General features: G+C 43.7%; 3 protein-coding genes across 3 annotated transcripts; all 3 read left to right on the top strand.

Moving 5' to 3' along the window:
* The first annotated feature begins 632 nt into the window (after nt 1-632).
* On the top strand, nt 633-3,837 carry LOC104440596 (pentatricopeptide repeat-containing protein At3g57430, chloroplastic-like). The gene is given in 2 exon segments (XM_010053501.3): nt 633-2,664; nt 2,667-3,837. Coding segments are annotated over 2 exon segments (2,700 nt in total). The 5' UTR covers nt 633-899; the 3' UTR covers nt 3,602-3,837.
* A 1,583-nt stretch (nt 3,838-5,420) lies between these two features.
* On the top strand, nt 5,421-11,045 carry LOC104440595 (ubiquinone biosynthesis O-methyltransferase, mitochondrial). Its single transcript, XM_010053500.3, has 9 exons — nt 5,421-5,777; nt 6,122-6,211; nt 6,558-6,636; nt 7,818-7,895; nt 8,639-8,687; nt 9,567-9,616; nt 9,891-10,040; nt 10,533-10,613; nt 10,721-11,045. Exons 1-9 carry the CDS (start codon nt 5,503-5,505, stop codon nt 10,826-10,828), a joined length of 960 nt encoding a protein of 319 aa, XP_010051802.2. The 5' UTR covers nt 5,421-5,502; the 3' UTR covers nt 10,829-11,045.
* Nucleotides 11,046-13,790: 2,745 nt separating this feature from the next.
* On the top strand, nt 13,791-17,715 carry LOC104440594 (LRR receptor-like serine/threonine-protein kinase GSO1). The gene is given in 3 exon segments (XM_010053499.3): nt 13,791-15,067; nt 15,069-17,194; nt 17,318-17,715. Coding segments are annotated over 3 exon segments (3,774 nt in total). The 3' UTR covers nt 17,689-17,715.
* Nucleotides 17,716-18,219: the final 504 nt, after the last annotated feature.

The following is an 18,219-nucleotide window of genomic DNA, read 5'->3' as shown; positions in this document are numbered from 1 at the left end:
ACTCAATGGCTCAGCTTCCCTTTAATCTTTTTTTTCTGTTTGAGAAGATGCGATAATCAAAGATTTTTTGACCCCTCAATGTGGAGGAAGAGCTGCATGTACGAGGCCCTGAGAGCCCGCAAATGCGAGGATGATGTCGGAGAGACGATAGAGATCTCTCCTAGGATCTCCTGTCTAGGCTTTATGTCAGATTCAGGTTCACCTGGCTTTCGATTTTTTCGATTTCAAGCTAAGCTGGATTGAGGGAGTTGAATTATTTGATTTCTGCGGGTTTGGATACGGTTACAATGCTTTTGCAAATTGTCAGAACTTTCTTAGTTAAATGTGGACGGATCAAATTTGTGGTCGAGCAGTTTGGGTAGGGTGTCGGGATCATATATCAATTTTGCTGCCGCTACTTTCAGCGAGAAAAAGTAAAGCACTCCTAATGATAGGCAGCAAGTGCAGACACAATAACAACTTTCTGGATTTGGATATGAGTCGGCTATTGCTATGAGTCGATTTGGCCATGTGGCAGATGCATCGATGCAACGGATATCACCCATGAGCCGTGCTTCGATATGTTCACTTCCCAACGTGGTTAGAAGATACTTAGAAGCAAACACAATGCAATGATACGTATGGAGTTTCCGAGGGTCAGGGGACAGTCTTGGAAAGAAATCGAATACGGTCGGATATTTCAATCGTATGTATAAATGTACTTGATAATCGGAGCCTGTGATACCCAAGTTAGCCACTTTAACTTACGGTCCAAATGGAGACGGATTTGCTCGTCTTGTCTCCTGGTTCAAATGGAGACGGATGTTATCCATCCAGTTGAAAGCAGAGCAGAGCCAGAGCAGAGCCAGAGCGTCGTCGTCGTCGTCGTCGTCGTCTCAAACGGTAAATAACGCCCCGCCATGTCCTCCATTCCCGCTCCCGTTTCCACTCACCCCGTCGCCGCCTCCTCTTCCATCGTCCCACCCCACCACCACCACCACTCTCACGTCTCTCCTCCGCCAGTAGCCAGCAACACCTTCCCCATCTCCTCTGCTTCTCTTCCTCCTCCGCACCCTTCGCTTTCGACCCCTCCTCGCTCTTCATGGATCGAGTCCCTCCGCTCCCAAGCCAGGTCAAATCTTTTCCGAGAGGCCATTTCCACCTACGGAGATATGATGGCTCTCGCCGGTATCCCTCCCGACCACTTCGCTTTCCCTGCTGTCCTCAAGGCCGCCGCGGGCCTCCGGGACCTCAATCTCGGGAGGCAGATTCACGCCCATGCGGTTAAACTTGGGTATGAGCAATCTTCCGTTACCGTTGCCAATACCCTTTTGACCATGTATGACAAGTGCGGGGATATCGGGAACGTCTTTAAGCTGTTCGACAGAATACCTGAGAGGGACCAAGTTTCTTGGAACTCTATGCTCGCGGCACTCTGTCGGGATGAGGAGTGGGTTCTTGCGTTGGATTGCTTTCGTTCGATGGTGTCGGAAAATTTGGAGCCCAGTTCCTTCACTTTGGTAAGTCTGGCGCTCGCTTGCTCAAACTTGCCGCAAGTGGATGATGGCTTAAAGCTCGGGAAGCAGGTTCACGCTTATAGTTTGAGGAAAGGGGATTGGAAAACGTTTACCAGCAACTCTTTAATGGCTATGTATTCGAAGTTGGGAAGGATGGGCGACTCAAGGGCTTTGTTTGAATCGTTTGAAGACCGTGATTTGATTTCGTGGAACACCATCATAAGCTCGTTCTCCCAGAATGAATGCTTCTTGGAAGCTTTGATGCTCTTAGTTCGCATGGTTCTTGATGGAATTAGACCTGATGGAGTGACGATAGCTAGTGTTCTTCCTACATGTGCCCAATTGCAGATGACAAATGCAGGTAGGGAAATCCATGCTTATGCCTTGAGGAACGAGGCCTTGATTGGGAATTCTTTTGTGGGCAGTGCTTTAGTTGACATGTACTGCAACTGCGGGCGGATTGAGAGTGGTCGTCGAGTTTTTGACGGTTTATCTGATAGGCAAATTGGGGTTTGGAATGCTATGATTGCTGGTTATACACAAAACCAACAGGATCATGAGGCTTTGATGCTCTTCCTAGAGATGGAAGCAATTTGGGGGCTTAGTTCAAATGCTACCACCATCGCAAGCATCTTGCCTGCTTGTGCACGCTGCGAAGCATTCTCTGTCAAAGAGAGCATTCACGGGCATGTTATAAAAAAGGGTTTGCAAAGCGATATGTATGTGCAAAATGCACTCATGGATTTGTATGCCAGAATGGGGAAGATAGGAATTTCGAGAATTATCTTCAACAGCATGGAAGTCAGAGATTTAGTTTCTTGGAACACAATGATCACTGCATCTGTTATTTCTGAATGCCATGAAAGTGCGCTTGCTTTGTTAATGGAGATGCAGAGTAGAGGGAAAGATGCTAACAAGGAGGAGGATATGTGCAATGATGAAAAAGCACATTCTTGGAAACCGAACTCGGTCACCTTAATGACAGTGCTTCCGGGTTGCGCTTCACTAGCTGCTATTCTAAAGGGAAAGGAGATCCATGGTTATGCCATCAGAAATTCATTAGCATTAGATGTTGCAGTGGGAAGTGCATTAGTAGATATGTATGCAAAATGTGGCTGCTTGTACTTATCGAGAAGAGTGTTTGACCAAATGCCGGTTAGAAATATAATCACTGGAATGTCATTATAATGGCCTATGGCATGCATGGCAAGGGTGAGGAAGCATTGCAATTATTCAACAATATGGTGGAGGATGGAGCCAGAGGTCAAGGGGTGATGCCCAATGAAGTTACCTTCATCGCCGTATTTGCCGCATGCAGTCACTCTGGAATGGTTGAAGAGGGAATGCGATTGTTTTACCGTATGAAAGATGAATATGGAGTTGAACCATTGCCAGATCATTATGCTTGTGTTGTCGATTTACTTGGTAGAGCGGGTCAAGTGGCTGAAGCCTTTCGGTTGATAGATTCCATGCCATCTGAATATGACAAAACGGGTGCCTGGAGCAGCTTGCTTGGTGCTTGTCGAATTCATCAAAATCTTGAGGTTGGGGAAATTGCAGCTATGAATCTCCTTGAGTTGGAGCCGGATGTGGCTAGCCATTACGTGCTGCTGTCAAACATTTATTCTTCTGCAGGACTTTGGGACAAGGCAATGGATATCAGGCGGAAGATGAAGGAAAGGGGAGTAAGAAAAGAACCTGGATGCAGTTGGATTGAGTTTGGTGATGAGGTTCACAAGTTTATAGCAGGGGAATCGTCACATCCGCAAAGTCAGGAGCTCCACCGATTCTTAGAGACGTTGTCAGATAGAATGAGGAAAGAAGGATACGTGCCTGATACTTCCTGCGTACTGCACAATGTTAACGAGGAGGAAAAAGAGGCCTTACTTTGTGGACACAGTGAGAAACTCGCTATAGCTTTTGGGATCCTGAACACTCCTCCGGGAATGACCATCAGAGTTGCCAAGAACCTCAGAGTTTGCAACGACTGTCATACAGCTACCAAGTTTATCTCCAAGATAGAGGAGAGGGAGATCATTTTAAGGGATGTGAGGAGATTCCATCATTTCAGGGATGGGAAATGTTCTTGTGGCGACTACTGGTGAAGTTCGCCGGCTGAAGTCCATGAGGAAGAGTCGGACGATTGCATTGAAAGTGCAGGGCGCTTGCTCTCTTTCTAACGAAAATAACTGCAAGTTGAGAGAGACACGTCGGCTCACTGGTTTTTTGGATGCTGTGGAGGAGCAACATGACAAATGAGGGGAAATTAGAACAAGCTGTATCCTGTTGTTGTAGTTTTAGTCTAAAGCCAATATATTGTCTATCAGAGTCTCCGTGCTAAGGCAGGTACCATATTATTGGGTGTACATGTTTAGGATTTTCTCCATTCTTTCACTAAAGGACTATGTATGCGTTTATAATAAATCAAAGATGCATGTCACTAATTGGCTTTTGGTAATTTGATGCTGATCAAGTAGTACATAATTTAATGAAAAAGTCGGAGAGAGAGAGAGAAATAATTTCCTTGCAATAGCAAATGAAATCGACGATTGTTTTTAGGGTTGAAATTGCGACTAATGTTTTGTTCGACCATCAACCTTCATCCTCAATCTTTCTTTCTTTCAAATCACTTGTTCTAATTTGGATAGTGCAAACTAATTAACTAATCTTGATTGTAAGTCGCCCAAATGTCAAATGGTGTTCATAAGGATCCCCACTAAGTGAAAATCTAGAGACGATATCAAGTTTGATTCATACTCTTTATTTATCTTCTGTGGTCCGGTTATAAGAAGACCATTAATCTTAGTCTTGACATGAATGATGAATTTATGTCCACAGTAGATATCCATTTGGCATAATTGTAACCATGCAGGGTAATTGTTAAGAAAACCTCCTAATATCTTTTGAAATCAACAAAACTATTCATAGCTTATATCAATCTTGAAAAATACAAGCAGTGTTTTATATTTTCAGGTAATACTTGTGCTGAAAGGATTATTTATGACTGAAAAATGTACACAAACAAGTTTAGAAAATAATAATGTTTTTTGTTTATAGTGTCTTCATCTCTATCATTGTCAAAGTATATTCATTAGAGTCATCGATCATATCCAATAATCCAGAAACAACCAGTTGCATGGACAGTTATCAAATCTGTTTGCCCATGTTTAAAATTTAAACTCCAGTAGACACTTTATAATGATACTCATTCATTGCTCGATAGATAAACTGAACTTGATAACATCAATATGACCTAAACCTGCTTATATTCATACTCTGTTTTACTTGTTCCTCCCAATATCGATATTGACTCTTGAATTTACTATAAAGTTAAATTTATTGAAATCACCTATTCAACCCCTCCCCCCTTTTTGAGTGATATTGTTAAGTCACTTTTGATAAAGACTCAAATAGTTTCCAATTTTGACCTAATATGCAATGTAGTCATAGAATTTTCGACTTATTCAATGTGGCTTTTGCACTATAGCTCAATGTATAATATCGTTATTGAGTTTTTAATTTGTTCAATATAATCCTCGAACGTTAGGTACATGTTTAGATTAGTCCCTAGATTATATGAGAATATTCAATGTTGCTCCCAAAGTTCAATTAATGAAAAAATAACATTGAATATATTCATAATCAAGAGACTAATTTGAACATGTACCAAAAACTCAAAGATCATATCAAATAAATTAAAATTTCAGAAGTGAAATTTCACATTGGATTTAAGTTCATGAATTACATTGAAAAATTAAAAGTTCAAGTATTATCACATATTATACTATTTTTATCATTTTACGCCCCTTCATGCAACCGCAGTATGCATCAAACAACCCATTGGGCTAGTCCATAACGGAAACGGGCCTGAACGAGGCCCATTAACACCGGCCCGCACGTCCCTCGCCGTCACCGCTTCTCTCTCTCTCTCTCATCAACGAACACGACGCACCTCCGCTCCCCTTCCCTTCCCTCCGTCGAGTGCCTCGCGCTGAAGCAGACCGCCATGGCGTCGAAGCTCCTGACCCGAGTCCGCACCGTCCCCGCTCGTCTGGGATATCCGCGGCCGCTTTCGCCGACCCTCGCTGCCTTCGCTCCTTCGAGGCTCCTCTCCGACGCGGCCGCGGCCGGGGCCGGCGATTCTCCTCCCGCTTCCGCCTCGCCGGCTCCTCGACCTTCCGGAAGCTCCGGGAAGCTCGAGCATAATGCGGGGAGCTCCTCCGTTCGCTCGTCTCTGAAGGATCCCGAGCTGGCCAAGTTCTCCGCCATCGCTGATACATGGTCAGTTCCTCGATTGCCCATTCGTATCTTTCGTGAACGGTGATCTTCCTGATTTGGCGGCTTTCTTTGGTTCGCCTGAATTCGGCATTGTGCATTTGCGATTGATCGCAGTGGCACCGCCTTCTGTATTTTTTTTTTCATTTCATCTCGTTTGGCAGCTGAAGCAACTTAGCTGAAGTTAGTTAAAGAGTTGAGGCTCCTCGATTTTGCTGGAACTATTAGAAATTCAAAGTCTTTGAAATGCGTAGTTTTTATAGCTTTTAAGTTACGAGATTGCTGCAGAAGTTGCGTTGATTTCTTGTGCAAATGTGATGATAATTGGTCTCTCTGCGTGCTGTGAATAGGTGGGATTCCGAAGGCCCTTTCAAGCCTCTGCACCGGATGAATCCTACGAGACTCGCTTTCATTCGCTCCACTCTTTGTCGTCATTTCGGGTATGTCAAATGTGATTTGTTGCTATTAGCAAGTTGTTTGCACGATCAAGTTTAATTACTGCATATAATGGCTTCATGCCTAATAACGGGGATGAGGTTTCAAGTTCGCCACATTCAGTCAAACTCATTAGCTTGAGACAAAACTTCAATAATATTGCAATTTCTGCAATCATTTCAGTTGATAGACTTCTAGGACTTAAAACTCAGTTGTTTAGCATGGCTTCCATCAGATACATTGAACTCTGTTCTTCTTTTGTCAATAATTTTTTTTTTTTTTGAATGAGAATCAATTAGTTTGTCCCTGCTAACCATATTTTGCAGATTTTTCTGACTTTTCTTGATTTAGGAAGGATCCATCCTCTGCAAGGCCTTTTGAAGGTTTGAAAGTTGTAGATGTTGGTTGTGGTGGTGGAATTCTTTCGGAGGTATGAAGTCCCTTTTTTTCCTTGTTATCCTACTTTGGCATGAATGGCTATATAGAAGATGGGAGTAACCACCTTCTGGAAGGTCCTAGACAGCAGGGTTTGTAGGCTTGATGTGTCAAATACTGAACGAGTTTGTTGGTCTTATTTATGCTTGTATAACGAAATCATGATGCACCTGCAGCCATTAAATCTGTCTCCTTTTCTCTACTGGAGGATTTTAGTACACTTAGTTCTGTCATAGTCATATGGTATGCAGCTGCAAATGGTATCATACTCAATAATGAGGTCTAGGTTTCTTTTTTTTTTTCTATATTGAAAAGGTGTACAACTATCAATTGCACACGCTATCCTATTGGCTGATTTTGTTATGTTACAATGTGAACATTTTACTTAAATAGTAGATAAGGAGTTCATCTTAGGCCATGGTGACATTTCTTCAATAGTTCTTGTATCTAGATATCTCTATCATTCAATGCCGGAAGCTGGACTTTGTGGTAGTTTCCATCACAATAATATCAAGAATATGGACACGAGTCATTAGCAATGGTGATGTGGCAGTGGGAATGCAGCACCATATGTTGGGTTTGTTTGATAAAATGTCTTTTTGGGCAAAAATGCTGGTCCCCAACCATCAAGGGTGCTGGTTTTGCTCGATGAGCAACATGAGGATTTGACTTGGGGACTGTTGCACTCACGAGGCTTGTTTTGTGCTGTATTTAGTTTATTTAGTGCAGATGGTTTGAGTCATAGAAAAAGCAAGAAGGGAGCAGCATTTATTTAACAAAGTAAAGAAAGCTTTTATTTGCCAATGATATCATAATTTTGATAGGGGGACATATTTGCCTTGTTGTTACTAGTCATGCAAGTGGCCAGTTAATCATCTATCGTACTGTATAGCAACTGTTGCCGATGTGATGGCTGGTGTGAATTGTAAATTGAGTTCTGTTTCATTGCCATGGGAGCATAAAAGGTGTATGAATTACAATTGTAATTTATGGTTAGAATTTAGTCAGTAGAGAGGATGGTGTACTCATTTTATTGAAATAACATGATTTTGGTTTCCTTTCAATTCCAAGTATGTTGCATTTTGAGTTCCTTCAGTATATTTGGACATCATAATCCATCTTCAGTTGTTCAAGTGGAAAGGTGTATTGGTTATTGGTTGTCTTTTGCCTTTTCAGCCGTTGGCCAGGATGGGAGCTTCAGTAACAGGTGTGGATGCTGTGGACAAAAACATCAAGATTGCACGCATTCATGCTGTATGCTCATTTCTCTAGCACAAAATGAACATTTTCTTATGGAAGTTCCACAGCATAAGTACTACAATGATCAACTTCTGTTACTGATAGAGTTACTTCAGAATAGATTCTTTAGAAATTAGTTTCTTGACGCTCTAAAAACATTTTTTAATATATACACGCATTGAATTCATCTAATTCTCAGTGTAAAATCCACAGAAAAACCCTACAGATGCCATTATGAATGCAGTTTATTTGTGAAGTTTCAGACTGAAGCATACAGTCTGAAGATTCTAAGTAACATAGAGCAAGCTAGATACTTTAAAATCCTTTAAAGTTGCCACCAATCAATGCTCAGGAATAGTCTCTTAATCTATGAGTTACTCCAGCTATCAAGAATTTTCTGGCAGATTGTGTGATTGACTGTGAATCCACAAATCACTTTACTATTGTCCAATGCCTTTGTATTCTGATTGTTCTTGTTTGATTATCACTGTCAATCACTATGAAGCCTGCGATAAGTTTTACTGACAATTAAGTTCTGGATTGATGCTGTGAATCCTTTTCAGATTTCCTAGTTGGCATTTAATGTTTTGGCATAAATAAGTATTGCTCATTACAGATTTTTCTTTTCCTGATGATTATTTGGACTTGAGTGATATTACAAAGTGTAATTTCTTGGTTAGCTGAAGCAATCTTTGTTACTGATCATGATCAACTTTCGACTTCTATCTGGATGCTTGTAATATTCTTTATCAACACAGGATTTGGATCCAGTGACTTCAACGATTGAATACTGCTGTACAACAGCTGGTATGTTCATCTCACAATTCGATCAAGCATGTTCCTCTGGTAGTGATTCACATAGATTTAATGCATAATTTCATTTTTTAGTTGGATTGTTTCCCTCTGAAAGGAGGACTCCATTTTTCTGTCAAGTTTTTGCCTTGTCCAGTCCTGAGACTCCCCTCATAGTTATAATTATTTGTAAATGCAAAGACCAAAATATTCTAATAAATGATTAAGAATTCCTAGCTGGAAGCTTCAAATAATAACATCATGGTTGGTGATTATATCGCCATAAATCCAAAATATATTATGCCTACTACTTGCAAGTCCTGTAGTTGGCAATATATTGGTATTCGGATGCACAAAATTCTCTTTCTACGATAGTTCTCTCTTTCTTTCTTTTTTCGACCAAAAAAAGAGGTAGTTCTTTCTTTGGTTGAGATTAGCTTGCGTTTTTCAAAAGTCTTCTATCTAGCTGCTTAAGGTCTTTGGATCACCATCTTTAGTGTTATAGTAACTGTTTGGCAGGATTCTATATCTTTTGAAATAACAGTGGTGATTTACATCTGGAGTACATAATTTCAGAACTCAAAAGCAGTAGTACAGAGAACATTGGGTTAAATTTCAGTATAATATAGGGATGGTAGAAGTGCTATAGCTTTAACAAGGCACTTGGGCAGGGACTGAGGCTTACTTTTAGAAATTTTTCTGTATAAGGGTTGTTTTGGGTCTTTTGGCTCACATGCAGTCATATCGCCATAACATGATTGTATATCTCTTGCCTTTCTTCTTGGCAAAGGGAGGAAAAAAGGAGGATAACTGTAGAGAGCGTAATGTATTTCATAATATTATGTCAGTCAAAACATGAGTCGTGAAAACTTATGTGATTCAAATAATTGGCAGAGAAGCTTGTTGAAGAACAGAGGAAGTTTGATGCTGTGATCTCTCTAGAGGTATCTATTCTCTGCCCAAATCACATCCTGACTCCTTTCAAATCTTTTTCTTTCATGTTAACTTAGATCTTTCAAATGTTTTGACAAGACAGATTTTCTTCATTACTTTCTCTTCCTTCTAGTTTTCTGCTGTTCAATCATGGAATGAATTTTCAGGCTACAGCAGCACTATCCTATCTAACTTTCTTGCATGGGTGCTTGATGGACATCTTTTTATTATTGATGTGATAAATAATGAAAGGGTTTATATAAGTGCACTTTTGAATGACTAAAGGTAATAGAGCATGTAGCAGATCCTGCTGAGTTCTGTAAGTCACTCGCAGCATTGACTATTCCTGAGGGAGCTATAGTGATTTCAACTATTAACCGTTCTATGAGAGCTTATGCTACTGCTATTGTTGCTGCTGAGTACCTCCTCCGTTGGGTATGTTTCTTTTCCTTTCTCCCTGTCTTCATCTCTACTATTGATTCCATTGCAAGATTATACTCATAAGTAATTTCTGCTGTTCCTCGACACATTTCAAAATGCATGTTATATTATAACATAGCATTGGAGACAATGGTCTGTTTTGCCTTGGCTCTTAATTTTCATATTTGTCTAGACAAAAATAAGAGATGCAGCGAGTCATCTTTTGTTGCTGGGTTAGGAAGCTCCTAAGTAGCTAGATATATATGAATGGATCTCCTTGGTGAAATTGCATAGATAACTGCAAAATTTAAACTGGACGATGATTCTCTTAATTCAGCAGTTTCACTTGCAGTTTTCAGCTAGTTTGTTCGCCTCTAGATATGATGGTTGGTTGATCGGTTGATAAATTTACTATGAACTGTGAAAATAATTTAGCCTGAAGACATCACTTCTCGGTTGTACCTAAAATTTAACAAAGCGATGCATCTTCCCGTTTCAACATTGCAGCTTCCGAAAGGTACACACCAGTGGTCGAGTTTCCTTACCCCTGAAGAGCTAGCATTGATCCTACAACGTTCTTCTATCAGTGTAAGCCACGAATGCATGCTTGTACATCCTTCCGCCTGCCTCAGTTGTTTTTAATGTGATCAATATACTTTGGCTGAATGCGGTCGTCCATCCTCGGATTCATCCAGGTCAAAGAGATGGCTGGATTTGTGTACAACCCCTTGACAGGAAGATGGTCTCTTTCCGATGATGTTGGCGTGAATTTTATTGCTTTTGGAACGAAAAACAGCCAGTGAATGAATATTCATGAGAAATATCTCCTGCCAAATGTTAACAGCTTTCGTGTTAGGTTTGTGTCTTATACATGATTTTAAATAATATGCTAAATCTTTATGGAAAAAATAAAGAAAGAAAGAAGTCGTTTTCTTGTACTTTCTCAAGTCAAAACAAATCCTCCTCGGGGATTTTTTTTTTCCTTTGTAGGGGTCATATTTTCTTCTCCTATTCTAATTACTTGAAGTGTCTGGGTCATGCTGATATTAATCTCGTCCATATTAGAGAGACATTGGGGGCATTGGCATCGTCATCGGCGTTGTCATTTTCATGTTGGAAACGAGCATCTACGGCAATTTTATATGGCAATTGCCCCTACTCGATGGCCACGTATCGGATAGTTCCAATGCTTCATGGGCTGTAGTGGAATCTTGGATTGGTTGCCCTATTGCTGATAATTGTGGAACTTGTGCTTTTCTTAATGATATTTCATGGCCCATCGAACGGAACAAAAGATAAGGCGGGTTAGATTGGGCATTAATTAGGGTGTCACGGGAGTCGGGAGAATCCTCACCGTGTGATTTTGGGGGCAATTCCAACACGCCGTGCTTATCAAAACGGATGGGAGTCCATTGCACCAGCCTAACTCCTTGGATTACACTGACCATCCATAATTGAAATCAAAATGGAGGCTAGTTTGATTGATCCTCTCCAGCCAAATCCCCCTTTCTTTAAAAATATTCTAATGATCTTTATTGCCTTTTGTTGTTCTTTTTGGCTAGAATAGTATCATGTCCGTCCTTTGTTTAACCCAGTCATTCAAATCATTAATACACCATGATGACCTTACATTAGTGAATGATGAACCTTTTGAGCTAGAAAGATCTACTGGTCAAGCATTCTTGACCTGAAATTTTTATTTGACGATATGCCCAATCCAGATGATAACCATTTTAGTATGCTTAATCTAATGGTTGAAGCTGACCTTTTGCTAGCGTTAAGTGTCGAAGTTTGATTCCTACTCAACATGATTTAAGCTTTACTAAGAATTATTATTATTTTCACTAAATGGTTTCCCTTTGAAATCAGCAATATGAGATTGATCATATGCCTGCTACTTGTCCACTGTATCACCACAGTTCTGTGTCTTTATAGTTGTACCGAAGTTGAATTGGATTCCCGAGTGAAAAGCTCGGGTTAATCCCGAGAAAAATTCATGTTAATACTTGGTTGATAGGCCGGTTCAGTCCAACTTCCCAAATAGTATTCAATTCCCCACCTCGTCTAATCTCGTATCTGCCACCGAGTAGAAACTTATCTACTTGTGTCAAAAGTTATTGACATGCTCTATACTCTTGGTAAAGATTAGCTAAAGATTAGAATCAGCTATTTGGAAAAAATTGTTAACAAAAGGGGTTGGTAAGACAAACTTTGGAATTTTAATGATCGGTGAAGTGAGAAAGATTTTCGAGATATGATGATTTTGAGATCAACTTGTGAGTCTGGCTAAAGGCGTTGCATTTGGCATTTGGCATTTTCCATAGGAATTGTCGGGGCCAAATCGAGTTGGGTTGGACTATTTCTGGGAAAGGCCATTTTTCTAGACAATACTTTACCTTTCTAGACCAAGCAGTAGTTGATTCGTATCGGATCACAGCTTTCAACTATAGCTATTTAGTGGCGTTGGAGGGGGGCATCAAAGGGACTGTAGCTCAGACAATGGAGAAGCTGGGAGTCCAAAGGGGAGAGGATTTGATAAAGGATAAAGAAAGAGAAGAAGTCAATCAAAGGGACAAAAGAAGAAAGAATGTTTAAGTAGGCAGCTGAAACCAGCAGGAATTTGAAAAGGTTACTTGTCGGTATTATGGTCGTGAGCACTGAATAATGAAGGGGAGAGACTTGCAGGACAATAAAGAGAGGGGGGCCTATTCATGGTGGAGTTGGAGTTTGTTGTACTTTGGAAGTTTGCTGCAGGGTACACTAAAGGAATATCACAGGACGTCGACGTGAGACATTTTAGGATGCTTCGGGTGCATGTGCGGTCAGCGCATCCTGACCCTCGGATCATATGGGTCTCACTCAAGACCCCTTCAATATCAAGGGCTCAAATGCATCGACCTCGCGCACACCAGAATCATTTAAGAATCGTTTGTGGATGTGGACGTGGTGGGGTCTGCTTTTGACTTGGTGAAGCCTTTCAAACCGTTCTATGGTATTCTATACGTGCCAAAGTTTAAAGAAATGGGAAAAGTGGCAACTCAACCGCTCTCTTTCGAACGGAGGTTTCGGTACTCCAGGAGCTAACACACTCAGAAGCAGCAAAGAACTAGAACATCAGCAATTCAACCACTGCGTCTTTCCTTTTCTCTGTTCTTTGGACTTGGACGTTGGAGTACCCAAAACCCAAATAAAACCCAATTATCAGCACCGCGTGGGCTCGCGCTCTTGGTGCAAATTCATGAATAATTTAGATTGTTAGCGTATCAATAATTAATAATATTATAAATATGGTTTCATGTTTTGGAGTTAGTCACTGACTGGATAGCTGTAGCAACCCTTCCTTTTCCTATTATTCCATTACGACTTTTTCCCGCTGCATGCATACATTAGACCCATCCTGCCTTTGACCTTATTAATCCCATCCTCCTCTGTTCTCATTAACTCTCTCTCTCTCTCCTCCGTTGGGTGGTCAGTCATGGCGGTTCATTAACAGCTGAGCAGGCCTGCCCCCGTGTGGGATTTCAAGGCAAAGGGCGGTCTTTAAGGGCTCTGCAAACACACCCAACTCTTTCCAACTCCAACGCATGCAAGCACTCGAATCCATGCACCCCTTCCCATCCCCCTTCCTCCACCAGCCAACGACCACCGGTCACAGCAGGAGCGCTTAACTCGGCCATAACCATCGGCGGGAACGCGCGGTCGTGTTCCATGCTCTGCTACCGACGCATATAGTGAAGGAGACGCGCGTTGCGCCGAGCGAAAGCAATGGCGATATTGTTCATGCCTCGCGGAGCTCGTGATATTTGGGTTGCTGTGATCCTCGCGCTTCTGGCGTTGTTCTGCGCGGTGGGACATGGCGAGACGACCCTGAGAATACTTCTGGAGGCCAAGGCGTCGTTCGCGGAAGGAGACCCGGGAGTGCTGTCCGACTGGTCTCCGAGCAACCGGGATTTCTGTACGTGGACTGGCGTGTCCTGTGATCAGCTTCAGCAACAGGTGGTGGCCCTCAACCTGTCGGCTTCCTCTCTGTCGGGATCGATATCGCCGTCCCTGGGCCGCCTGCGGAACCTGCTTCACCTTGACCTCTCCGGCAACAGCCTGACGGGACCGATCCCACCTGCTCTCTCCAACCTCTCCTCCCTTGAGTCCCTCCTCCTCTTCACCAACCAGCTCTCCAGGTCCATCCCTCCTCAGCTCGGCTCCCTCTCCTCCCTCCGCGTCCTCCGCCTCGGCGACAACCCTGCCCTCACCGGCTCCATCCCTCCGTCCTTCGGCGGCCTCAAGAACCTCGTTACTCTTGGCTTGGCCTCATGCAGCCTCACCGGCCCCATCCCTCCTCAGCTAGGACAGCTCCAACTGCTCCAGAACCTCAGCCTGCAAGAGAACCAGCTCACCGGCCCCATCCCGCCCGAGCTGGGCAACTGCTCCAGCCTCACGCTGTTTGCCGCCAGCCTCAATGGCCTCAACGGATCCATCCCGAGGGAATTGGGCCGGCTTAGGAATCTCGAGTTGCTGAACCTGGCAAACAACAGCCTGTCCGGGGAGATTGACGACGTGATTGGCGATATAAGCGAGCTGCACTCCTTGAACTTGCTGGGGAATCAGCTGGAGGGTCCCATCCCAACATCCCTGGCCCGCCTGCACAAGCTCCAGAATCTGGATTTGTCGTTGAACCGGCTCACCGGCAGCATCCCTGCGGAGTTGGGGAGCATGGGGGAGCTGGTTTACCTGGTTCTTTCCAACAACAACCTCTCCAGCACCATTCCCGCCGCCCTGTGCTCCAATGCCACTAATCTGGAGCACCTGTATCTGGCTCAGGCCCAGCTCTCTGGCCCCATTCCCCCCCAATTGAGCAACTGCCGTGCTCTGAAGCAGCTCGACCTTTCCAACAACACGCTCACCGGCGTCATCCCCATCGAGCTATATGAGTTGGTCGCCCTGACAGATCTCTATCTCCACAACAACAGCTTGGCGGGCAACATTTCTACATCCATAGCAAACCTCAGCAGCCTGCAGAACCTGGCTCTGTACCACAACGATCTGGGGGAGCCTGCCGCATGAGATTGGGATGCTCGGCGAGCTCCAGGTGCTGTATCTCTACGACAACCGCTTAAGTGGGGAGATCCCCACGGAGATAGGAAACTGCTCGAGCTTGCAAATGATCGATTTCTTTGGAAATCACTTCAGTGGGAGGATACCTGACAGCATTGGGAGGCTACATCAACTTAATCTCCTTCACCTGAGGCAGAATGAGCTTGTAGGAGAAATTCCCGCCGCTTTAGGCAACTGCCACCAACTAATCATTCTGGACTTGGCAGACAATGCTCTGTCTGGCGGTATTCCCCCAACACTGGGGAATCTCCTGGCATTGAAGCAGCTCATGCTCTATAACAATTCTCTCGCTGGTAATCTTCCCGACTCTCTCATCAATCTAAGGAACCTGACCAGGATCAACCTTTTCAAAAATAGATTCAGTGGCAGCGTCTCTGCCTTGTGTAGCTCGCGCTCTTTCCTTTCTTTCGATGTCACAGATAATTCGTTTGAGCACGAAATACCTCCCCAACTGGGTAATTCGCCTTTCCTGGAAAGAGTCAGATTAGGTAACAATCGATTCAATGGGAGTCTCCCCTGGACCTTGGGGAAGATCCGCGAGCTCTCGTTGCTTGACCTATCCGGAAATTTGCTTACTGGACCGGTTCCTGTTCAGCTCTCCTTGTGCAAGAAATTGACCCACCTTGATCTAAACAATAACCTTCTCTCCGGGCCAGTCCCCTCGTGGCTTGGCAGCTTGCCTCAGTTGGGGGAACTTAAGCTTTCGAGCAACAGCTTTACTGGCCCCGTTCCTCCACAGCTATCTGAATGTTCCAAGCTGTTGAAGCTTTCTCTTGATGGAAACTCGCTGAATGGAACGCTCCCTGCTGAAATTGGTGATCTTGCCTCACTCAACGTCCTCAACCTTGACCGCAACCAACTCTCTGGGCCTATCCCTTCTTCCATAGGGAAGTTAGGCAAGCTTTATGAGCTTCGACTCTCGGAAAACAACTTCACTGGTAAAATTCCTGTAGAACTAGGACAACTCCAGAATCTCCAAACCATTCTTGATCTGAGCCACAACAATCTCAGTGGCCAAATCCCACCCTCTATAGCCATGCTGTCAAAACTCGAAGCACTCGATATGTCTCACAATCACCTGGTTGGTGAAATTCCTTTGGAAGTTGGCGAAATGAGCAGCTTGGGCAAGCTTGACTTCTCTTACAACCAGCTTCAGGGCAAACTGGGGAAGCAGTTCTCACGGTGGCCAGCTCATGCATTCCAAGGGAACCTGCATCTCTGTGGGAGTCCTCTTGTCCCATGCAACAGCTTCATATCCAGTAACCAGCCACGTCTGAGTGAATCCGCAGTCGTGATCATCTCTGCAGTGTCGACCTTGGCAGCTCTTGCTCTTTTAGTGTTTGGAATTGCCCTGTTCTTGAAGCGCAGGCGAGAGGCTTTCAAAAGATTCAACGAAGTGAAATGTGCGTCCTCCACCAGTTCTTCCCAGGCACATCGGAGATTACTCTTCCACCAGGGCGCTGCCAAGCAAGACTTTAGATGGGAAGATATTATGGAAGCCACCAACAACCTTAGTGATGAGTTCATGATTGGTTCGGGGGGATCTGGTAAAGTCTACAGGGCTGAGATGCCTACTGGGGAAACGCTGGCAGTTAAGAAGATAGTGTGGAGGGAAGATCTTCTGTCAAATAAGAGCTTCGTCAGGGAAGTCAAGACGTTGGGCAGGGTCCGGCATAGACACCTTGTGAAACTGATGGGCTACTGCAGCAACAAAGCAGCAGGTTCCAATCTGCTAATTTATGAGTACATGGAGAATGGAAGTCTATGGGATTGGTTGCATCAGAAGTCAGCGAATTCAAAGAAGCAGAGGAGCCTCGATTGGGAAGCAAGGTTACGCATAGCGCTGGGTTTAGCTCAAGGTGTGGAGTACCTGCATCATGATTGTGCTCCGAAGATCGTTCACAGGGATATCAAATCTAGCAATTTGTTGCTGGACTCCAACATGGAGGCACACCTAGGTGATTTTGGGCTCGCGAAATCGCTGGTGGAGAATTATGAATCACTAGACACAGAGTCCAATTCATGGTTCGCGGGGTCGTACGGCTACATTGCTCCAGGTATTTAAAAAAATTGATGCTGCCAAAGTCTGCATTGTTCTGTTCCAATCTAAATTTTCATTCGACCTAATAAATGCAAAGATAGTACAGGCTGTTCTTACTTGCTGCTTTGCTTTCTCTCAGAGTATGCATACTCCTTGAAGGCAACTGAGAAAAGTGATGTGTATAGTATGGGAATCGTGCTGATGGAGCTCGTCAGCGGGAAAATGCCAACAGATGCATCTTTCGGTTTAGACATTGACATGGTCAGATGGGTGGAGACTCATATTGAGACGCAAGATTCAGCTCGGGAAGAGTTGATAGACCCTGCATTAAGGCCGCTCTTAGCTAGGGAAGAGAATGCGGCTTTTCAAGTGCTCGAAATCGCACTGCAATGCACGAAAACTGCCCCACAAGAGAGGCCATCATCCAGGCAGGCGTGCGATCACCTTTTCCACGTATTCAACAACAGGACGACGGATTTGGAGAAGACCAGTCTCGTTCCCTACGCGTAAATTACATAATAGCCTCTTCTGAATGAATGATGAAAGGTCGGTGGATCGTATAGCCGTAAGAACTTCCTATAGTTATATTTTTCTTGTTGACAAATTCTCGAGTCTTGATACTGTTTATTCCCACCTAAATGCCGCGAGCAAACGTTGTGCGGAAATTCTCAAATTCATCAGGTATCTCCATCAAACAGAAGCGTAGGCGCAAGTCGTTCTGTCGACATTAGATGTGAGTCTGTCGACACTATACCACGGACCAATGTTCTTGAAGGGTGAAGCGCTACTTAGAGGATGGACTAGGCAGTTGATTAAACTATATTAGAATAGCTGACCAGATCGATTCTTGAGTGTGTGGTAGTTTGGCTGCTCGGCCCATGGGACTATGTACTGTTCTAGTAGGCAAATGGTTAACTAAGGGTATCGTCTGTCGCTTCTTTTTCGATTTGAGGAGAGATTTCATGAGCCACTCACTCGTATGAAATTGTGCCGATTCCTCGAAACCAAATACGATGAGCCTGGTGATCGGTTTTCACGGAG

This window comes from Eucalyptus grandis, chromosome 4 (assembly GCF_016545825.1).
Source record: "Eucalyptus grandis isolate ANBG69807.140 chromosome 4, ASM1654582v1, whole genome shotgun sequence".
NCBI lineage: Eukaryota > Viridiplantae > Streptophyta > Magnoliopsida > Myrtales > Myrtaceae > Eucalyptus > Eucalyptus grandis.
Note: the sequence above shows the minus strand (reverse complement) of the source record. Positions and strands in the feature narration are given on the sequence as shown.

Excerpts from the sequence above, each read along its gene's own strand:
- LOC104440595 (XM_010053500.3), top strand. The coding sequence starts at position 5,503 with ATGGCGTCGAAGCTCCTGACCCGAGTCCGCACCGTCCCCGCTCGTCTG. Across the intron at positions 5,778-6,121 it reads TCCGCCATCGCTGATACATG|GTGGGATTCCGAAGGCCCTT; the intron begins GTCAGTTCCTCG and ends TGCTGTGAATAG. Across the intron at positions 10,614-10,720 it reads TACAACGTTCTTCTATCAGT|GTCAAAGAGATGGCTGGATT; the intron begins GTAAGCCACGAA and ends GGATTCATCCAG.